General features: G+C 41.2%; 1 protein-coding gene across 1 annotated transcript; it reads left to right on the top strand.

The window, feature by feature from the left end:
- The first annotated feature begins 6436 nt into the window (after positions 1–6436).
- On the top strand, positions 6437–8038 carry rag2 (recombination activating gene 2). The gene has a single exon (XM_078256122.1). The coding sequence runs from the start codon at positions 6437–6439 to the stop codon at positions 8036–8038; it is 1602 nt and encodes a 533-aa protein (XP_078112248.1).
- Positions 8039–9204: the final 1166 nt, after the last annotated feature.

Raw genomic sequence — 9204 nt, 5'->3', positions numbered from 1 at the left:
GAGTGGTGGGACTGCGGTGACGCTGAAATGCTCCGGAGAGCTGAGGGTACACTGAAAAGTCAGATGATAATTGTTTGTGCGTTTGTCACTATCAGGGACACTTTCCACATTACGCCTAGTAATTTGATCCATTGTAAATATGAATATTGATTTGTGCAGCTTTGAAATAATACACTTTAACTATAAAATAAGCCTGTTTTCAAATAGAAAGAACAGTTTTATTCCACCAAATTCAAAAGCTTCATACATTTAATGTTACACTGCCCCTATTCCCAAACACATTTGACAAAGAAATTAAAAATTTTTTAATTTAATCAATTATTTTGAAATGATTTACTTAAATCATTCAATAATAATAATAAATAGCAACTATATTAAATCCTGTAAATAATACATTGTGCAAAATCAGGAACTCCAGCCTCACCTCCTGCGCCATAGCATTCATTCCCACAGCTGACATCCGTCAAACCAGGAGCACCATCATTCATTACACAAAGATAATAAGACACTCAGTAAATGAGAGCAGTGTGAGAGGAATATCTTTCATCATTACTCTTATCGCACAGTGTACAATGTCTAGTAGCCTATAAAATGTAATCATCATGATCAAGTGGTGTTATTGACTGTAGTTGTAACATCCATTGTCCGATGTGTTTGGACAGTCGAGAGCCTCTCAAGCTTAACAGTTTTTTATGCTAAGGAATCTTGAGCTCACTCAACTGCCTTTTTAATCTTAAAAAATAATCAACAGCGTGATTAATTGCAAATCAAATATGGGATCCTATCTGGGAACATCAGTGTCACTGTGCAGTTCACTGATGTATGGTATTGATTGCAACAGGGAGCCCTCTAATCAGAATCATGGTAAAATCAATAGCTGGCGTTGCCTGAGGTCCTGTTCATGCTTCAGTGTACATATCTGAAGTAAACTCCCCTGCGCGGAAACAGTCAGGCCATTTGCTTAAAGAAAATCAAGACTGGCTGCAATAGGGAGGACTGCGGAGATAAACTGGAGGAGACAGACACAGATAAAGGAGGAAAGCACTGGGATATGTAAAGGAGAGGAGGGGTTATTCAACCAGGGGAGTCAGTTTGATTGACAACTGTTATGCAGATTTTCATATTAAAAGCTTCAATCCATCAAGTTTACAGGGTGCAGCAGGGAATCAACAAGCCACTGACCCTGACCTGATCCACAGGTGAGATCCAGCCGGCGAGCTGTCCTGCTGTTGTCACATCTCGCTCCCTCTGCGCTCTGACCGCTCTTTTCCTCCACTGTCTCTTGATCTCTCCATCTGCCTCGGGAGCGGGTTAAGTTGCAGGGCCGCCGTCGTCGGTCTGTCTACTCACCGTGTTCCCTGTTGGGAGAAAGTAGAGGCAGGGTGAGGACAGATCTAAGCTTATCAGCTTAAAACATGGCTTTAGGTTGCCTGCTCAACATATAACAGTCACAACCCATGAACTGTGACACTGTCCTGAAGACAGCTACAGTAAATGAATCCGACCATAGAAGAGCTCCGAGAAGCCGCAAAAAGACTCCAGGGTTTCCACCAGCATCTGGTCTGGTGCCAGGGTATCTGAGGCAGTGACTGGATCCCTGGCATTCTGCCACAGCAAGGGAGCCAAACATTGCTGCTTACCTACACAGAGAGAGGACAACAGAGGAGAAACACATTAAGTGGAGCAGGGAATCCAAGAACAATAGAAACGAGATGAAAAAAGAGGGATTTGAAGCAGAAGAACACTGGGCATGGAAGGGGCACTGTGTATTCAACAACCCTGTTTCTTACAAAATGTCCTTATATCCTAGTGATTTGTTTTGCCAAATGTGTTGTTGAGGAAACATATACTACACGGATTGCGTTAATTGGAAGCACTTTTTTCCAATCCAGGAAGTCAGACCGAAGTAATAGAATGAGGGCTGTATGTGTGCATGTTCAAGAGCTAGTACAAGGCACGGGACTTTAATGTAAGAGCTTGGGATTTGTGTACTGTCTCCCACACACTAGCTTTAGGCTACTAAAACACTTAAGTCAGGCTTATATATTGAAAAAGTCAATATGTCCCGTGTCATGCGTCGAGTCAGCCCTGACTTTTCTTTTTCAAAATGTAAACCTGCATAAATTGATTTATTGGATTTGGGGGCAGCACAATAACCTGCACACACAATACTAAGACAGTGTCACCTTATAACGTTGATATAGATAAAACATGTAAGCAAGCAGTTGCTTATTAACACATTCAGCAAACACAGAGCAAAATTACAATGAATTGGAGTCGTGTTTCTGGTCACCTGATGAATATTCACTCATCTTTTAACTCTGTTTTGGTCTCTACTAACTCCTGAGGGAAACACCATTTTTTTAACTGCTAAATGCTTCACCAGCTGGTCACGAAACTCTGTCTGTCTGTTGTTTGGTGCAGGGCACATTTGCTTTATCAGAACCTTTTTACTGGAAACAGCACCCTGCTGTGACTGGAAACAAGGTTGATGAGCGTGAACTAAAACATTAAAGTTGCAGCAGGCCATGAAACCAGAACAACAAGCTGAAAGATGCCAAAATTCTCCATGGAGCTCAGGGAGCTGTAGAGTTTATTGTTAATACAGTAGCATTGTAAACATTTAGGAGACAGGGTTGAGATTCACATGAGTGTTGCGGAGTGAAAACAATGATTCTGAATGTAAAAACTGAACTGTGAGATGACAGGTCACCTCTCACCATGTGATAACCACTGTGCAGCAGCAAAAATCAACCAGAGTGAGGTGGAAGTGCGACACCAGCACTCAGTACCAATCACCACAAGGGGAGCAATTACCGTAACATTAAATAGTGATAAACACCACTGCACAATGATCGTCAGAACATCAGAGCTGTCAACCGCGCCATCCGTCAAAACCAGGCTTCAGGGTAGCAACAGTCAGGTAGTGATAGATTACAAGGGACAGAAACAGGTGCTACAATAGATTCTAATTACTTTGTTCTATCAATTATGTACAAATCCTTGTATGGCCTGGGGTCTGCCACACACTGCTGTGCCTCCTACTCACTCTCTGCACCATCCCAGCTGTGGCTACATAGCAGGCAGTACTTTTCAACTGCGCTTTGTGCCCATGCCTTGAGGTGACTAGAGAGGTTTATTTTTCCAAGGCCGAATTCATACGGATGGAACAGTTCTAAAAAAAAAAAAAAAAGCATATCCCACTGACATCTGAATTCATGTGTTATATCCTCTCTAGTAAATTCTTTTTCTCTTCCACTCAGCACTGTAAGCATCAGTTTAGACACACAGGTGCTCTGCTGTTTTGTGTTTTCATGCTGTAACGGTCTTTCAGGCACTTGTGGTTTCTGCCTTTGTTTTGCACGCTCCTCAAGTTTTCTCTCAGCCGCTCAGTGCACAAAAACATTATGCTAATAAGAAGGTAGACATCTGCTTCCAGCTCAGTTTTTCTCTCGGTGTTTAGGCATATGTGTGTGTCACTCACATAGGGGATCTGCTTTTACCTACAGTAGGTTGAATCTTTAAAGCGGAGGCATACGCAGAAGAATTTCAGACTTAACCAGCTGCTAGAATGTATTCATCATTGTTGAAGAATGATGTTTCTTTTACCCTCCCCTCACGAAACAGCATCATAGTATGATAGTGCATTAGGTTCAGTGTACTGTGTGGAAAAAGTTATTCACACTCCCTGCATACAGCATGTCATTCAGTGTTGAAAGAGTGTGTTTATGTATAAGGTAGTCTCCAACTAATAGCCATATTTGTTAAAATGTGTATTGGGCTTTTTTCAGCAAGCTATAAGAGCAGTATGACAGTGTTTAAAAGATCTCATCATTTTTGATGACAAAAAGAATAACCATGAGGAAAAAGGAAGAGGCTTAATCTGAAGGCAAAGCACAAGAAAAATAAAGGGAAAGGAAACCCGTCATATCCAAAAACAAAGATTTTAATTAACTCTACAGTAGCAAAGCTCAAAATGTGAAGGCTGTATATGAAACAAGCACTACATTTGAAAGGACACATTCTTTCTCATGAAGCTGTGCTTCAATAAATACTTCTGTTTTGACATTTGAAATGGTTTCCCTTGATTTATTTTTCTGAATACAACTTTGGGGGGGGGGGGGTCCTATGCTGCATCATAGTTAACAAATGAGTGTGTGAATTAACAGCCCTAGCCATGGTGAATAAACTAGGAAAATAATTTCCTTTACATGAAGTTAATTATCTGAGAATATCAGCTATTACAAAATGGTTTGGTCACAGGTCATAAATTATGAGATTTAAAGGAATTTCAAATGCTCAATTCCCCAAATAATGTTGGAAGCATATCAGTAAACTAAATGCAATTAAAATGCTGTTCACATCTGCATCAGTTAATATAATAATCAAGATAAAATATGAATAAGGGTATTTTCCACAAACATTGCTATTACAGAGTATTTTCTTCCAGAAATAACTATAACAACTATAACAATTTAAAGTTTGTCTGATAGACTTAATTTCACAGAGAACACACACACACACACACACACACACACACACACACACACACACACACACACACACACAGTGGTTTTCTATCTATCTGTATTGTCTGCTTCCAACCTATTGACAAAAGCTTCACATCAGAGGTGTGTCTTGTTACGGCAATAAAAAAGAAGAAATAGTACAATGTTGGACTACTTCAAAACATTTTGTCATCATGCATTTCCTCCACAATGTAGATCACGTTTCCAGCATGATTTGTTTATGAACATCAGTTTCAATCATTTATTTAGGTACTGTATCACATAACTGAAGCCAGTTTCGGATGTGTGTAACACAATTTATTCATTTAATGTAAAAATGCAATTTCTTAAAACGTGTTAAACCAGAGCAAAGCAGCATGTCCTATTTTCTTTTGGATCTGACATTTAAACGTTTTAAAGTACTGGAGAGAAGAAAAAAAAACACTATATTTTTCTTAAGGAATTATAGAGGTTAGGTTTGTTCAAACAGACAAGAGCCTGTTGTACCTTCTCTGGTATAACTGATATCCAGTGATACCTTTGAAGTGATACACTAAATGCATTCAGGCAGCACACCTGCTAGTGAGCAGTAGTCACAGACTGTTAACCTCAAGATCTGGAAGTGTTTGTGAGTCAACGAAGCTTCACAAACTCCCCTCTCTCTCGCCGTCTGCCTTTGTCAAAGTTTGGCTACATAAAGAGCCTTTTAGGTTTATCTTCAGATTCACACTAAAGTGAGCTCGGCATCCTGGCCCTGGCCGTAAGGTAAGCAAACAAATATGATTCTAAAAAGTTCATAGGCTTTTTAAATCAATAGCATGCTACTGTTACTCTTGTACAGTGACACTCTCTGTGTTGAAGTCACTTATACTGTCCACAGCAGTATTAATATTGCTGTTAACGCTACTAAAATGACATTCTATTGCTATAAAAGTCATTTGAAGTAATGATGGATAAATAACTTATCTTAACTCTAAAATCTAATTCATTATTAAGAGATATTATATCATAATCATTAAATTGGAAAATAAATTCAGTAATTTTGTTTTTATTTATCTTCATTTAAAAGGTAGAATCCACATTACCAATGGCTAATGAACACAGTTCCACTGTCCAATAATGTTGTAATAGCACTGACACCAGAAAATGTGTAGTAATGAGTACTGTGACATTCCCAGAAAGTGACAGACAGTGTTTGTTTGTGTCTCATGCTGCATTAAAGTACACCCTGTGAGGTTCTGATTCAAAGATAGAAAGTTTAAATATGAGGTTTTGTGTGTGGTTGAAAATAAAGTGAACCCATGAAGAGGTAATCCTTCCTTACTTATGGACATACGACTGTTGCTGATTTTTGACTTTAAGACTCAGTCACACTTTGCTACTTTGTGTTGGCAAACAATAGCAACAGCAGCATCATACAGAACACAGCATATAGTAACAGAAGCAGTATGTTAACCTCAGCATTGGTAGTGTTGGTAGGTGTGTCACGGTTGTTGCTCTTCATCCCCAAAATGTCACATCCTGGCAAAATGAGTCTTAGAAAAGTCTAGTTTGAAATCTACATTTTTAATTATAAATCTTTTTTTTAATATTACAGTAATAATAAGTAGCATTAGTTGTAGTAGTCTTTTTATTAGTTATTGTTATTTTTACCATAATTACCATTCCTTTATTTATTGTATTATATCATTATGTATTCCATCTTTCAGCAATTTAAAAAGAGTGTCTTGCAGAGAGGCTGAATGACTGTATGGCCCTGTTTACACATGTTTGGGGTCTGGATTATGTGGCTGGTGATCCTCCAGGTGTTACTGTATAAACAGGAAGCAAAAACACTGCATCCCTGAATGAAAACAATCAACAGCTGACTGACATATTTTTGTGTTTCTGTATTTGTGTGCTGTTTTGACGCAGGCAGCTGCCGGAAAATGACCCTGCAACCATTAACTCCAGTGAACTGTGCAGGCCTTATACAGCCCGGCTTCTCTCTGCTGCAGCTCGATGGGGAAGTTCTCCTGTTTGGCCAGAAAGGTTGGCCAAAGCGCTCATGTCCTACGGGAGTGTTTGGCATTCGTATTAAATGTGGTGAGATGAAGTTGAGGGCCATCTCTTTCTCCAATGACTCATGCTACCTTCCTCCGTTACGTTGCCCAGCTGTTTGCCGCCTCGACCCCTATGATGGGCTTCCAGAGAGTTATCTCATCCACGGTGGCCGCACCCCAAATAACGAGATCTCATCGAGCCTGTACCTGCTGACCATGGATAGCCGTGGCTGCAATCGTAAACTGACCCTGTGCTGCAAAGAGAAAGAACTAGTGGGAGAAGTGCCTGGGGCCAGATACGGCCACACCATGAGCATAGTTCAAAGCTGTGGGAAGACAGCTTGTGTATTGTTTGGTGGTAGATCCTACATGCCTGCGGGAGAGCGGACCACAGAGAGCTGGAATAGCGTGGTTGACTGTCCCCCCCAGGTGTTCCTGTTTGACTTGGAGTTTGGTTGCTCCTCTGCTCACACTTTACCTGAGCTCAGCGACGGACAGTCTTTCCATTTGGCCCTTGCCAGAGAGGACTGTGTCTACTTCCTCGGGGGTCACTCGCTCACCTCTGACTCCCGCCTCCCTCGACTCTTCCGCCTGCGTGTTGAGCTTCTGCAGGGCAGCCCCTTGCTTTCCTGTGAGACTCTTGAAACTGGCATATCCATCTCTAGTGCCATAATCAGCCGTACAGGTCCTACCCACAGATACATCATCTTAGGTGGGTATCAGTCAAACTCTCAGAAGAGGATGGAGTGCAGCACTGTGATTCTGAATGAGAAAGGGATCCACTTTGAGCCCTTAGAAGCACCTAAGTGGATCCCAGATATCATCCATAGTCGCACTTGGTTTGGCGGCAGCGTAGGGGAGGGAAGCATCCTACTTGCTGTACCTACTGAGGGAAGGCCATCCCAAGCAGACATGCATTACTTCTATCAGGTGAGCTTCCAGACAGAGGGAGACGCCAAAGAGAAGGAAATAACCCAGGGCTGCAGCCAGGAGTCAACAGAATTCGACGACTCCACTCCTCTCGAAGACTCTGAGGAGCTCTACTTTGGTCGTGAGCCGCATGAGCTGGAGGACAGTAGTGATGGAGAAGGGGGTAATTACAATGAGGAGGATGAGGAGGACGAATCACAAACAGGCTACTGGATCAAATGCTGCCTGGGCTGTCAGGTGGACCCTAACACGTGGGAGCCATACTACTCTACTGAGCTCCACCGGCCAGCCATGATCTTCTGCTCCAGAGGGGAAGAGGGACACTGGGTCCATGCCCAGTGCATGGAGCTGTCTGAGACTCTGCTGCTCAGGCTCTCTCAGGGCAGCAAAAGGTACTTCTGCCATGACCACGGAGGCCTGCCCTACCAGGAGATGACCCCACCTCGACAGGTCATGTCTCCAAAGCGTATTCCCATGAAAGTTAAGGACAGGAAAACGCCTCCGACAATCAAGATGTCCCCTGCCAAAAAAAGCTTTTTTAGGAGGCTTTTCGACTGAATCCAGTTTATGATGCGTGTCGATCACTGTTATGAATGCTGTGTGTATTCAGCATGTTTCTTGTTTATATTCAGTCAAACATTTTGTTAAGAAAATAAACAATAAAAGTGCAACCTTTCCATTATAATTGTACATTGTCATGGAATATTTTAGCAAGTCTGTCTGCTCATCTTTATTTCTTAACACTGAGTTTGACACTGCATTCTTGCTACATTTCTTTTTACCATTCAAATGATTACTGAATGAAAAATATCCAATATGTGGATCTGTTCTGAATTAAAATAACAATAAACAACATTCTGTCCTGTTTATTTCTAATGTGTTTTTAAAAAGAATTTTAGGTGACAGAAAATCCTGATATATCAATGTTTCTAGTTTTTAAGTTTGCAGTAGTATTCCATCATGGACCAAAGTGAAAATAATGGGATTAAATTAACACTACCTAACACTGGCTCCCAGAGCCAAATCTACCTAAATAGATTTTTTTTTAAATTATAATTAATAAATAAATAATAAAAATATACCTTATGTACAAATCTGTAGTCAGTTACATCAGTAATTAATTAAAAGGCAACCTGAATGAATAACCTGAACCTAAAGGTCTTTATAGCGCCATATCCTTTTAAAGAGCTTTCACAATCGTGGTGGTGATGGCGCAGTGGATATGACACACGCCTTTGGTGTGGGAGGTGTGTGCAATACATTAACTGTCCCTGAGCAAGGCATTTAAACCCTAGTTGCTCCAGAGGCGTGCAACCTCTGATATATAGCAATTGTAAGTCGCTTTGGATAAAAACATCAGCTAAATGACATGTAATGTAAAAGTATATCATGGGTACCCGGATAGCTCAGTTGGTAGAGCGGGCACCCATGTATAGAGGTTTATTTCTCGACACAGAGGGCCCGGGTTCAACTCTGACCTGCAGTCCTTTGCTGCATGTCATTTCCCCTCTCATTCCCCTTATGGGTGGTAATGGTGCAGTAGATATGACACATGCCTTTCATGTGGGAGATCTGGGTTTAATTCCCACTGCGATACATCAACCAATGTGTCCCTGAGCAAGACACTTAACCCATAGTTACTCCGGAGGTGTGCTGCCTCTGACATACACAGCAGAGCAATTGTAAGTCACTTTGGATAAAAAAAAAAAAGCGTCAGCTAAATG

Source organism: Sander vitreus, chromosome 8 (genome assembly GCF_031162955.1).
Source record: "Sander vitreus isolate 19-12246 chromosome 8, sanVit1, whole genome shotgun sequence".
Taxonomy (NCBI): Eukaryota; Metazoa; Chordata; class Actinopteri; order Perciformes; family Percidae; genus Sander; species Sander vitreus.
The sequence above is the reverse complement of the archived record's forward strand: the minus strand, read 5'-3'. Positions and strand labels throughout refer to the sequence as shown.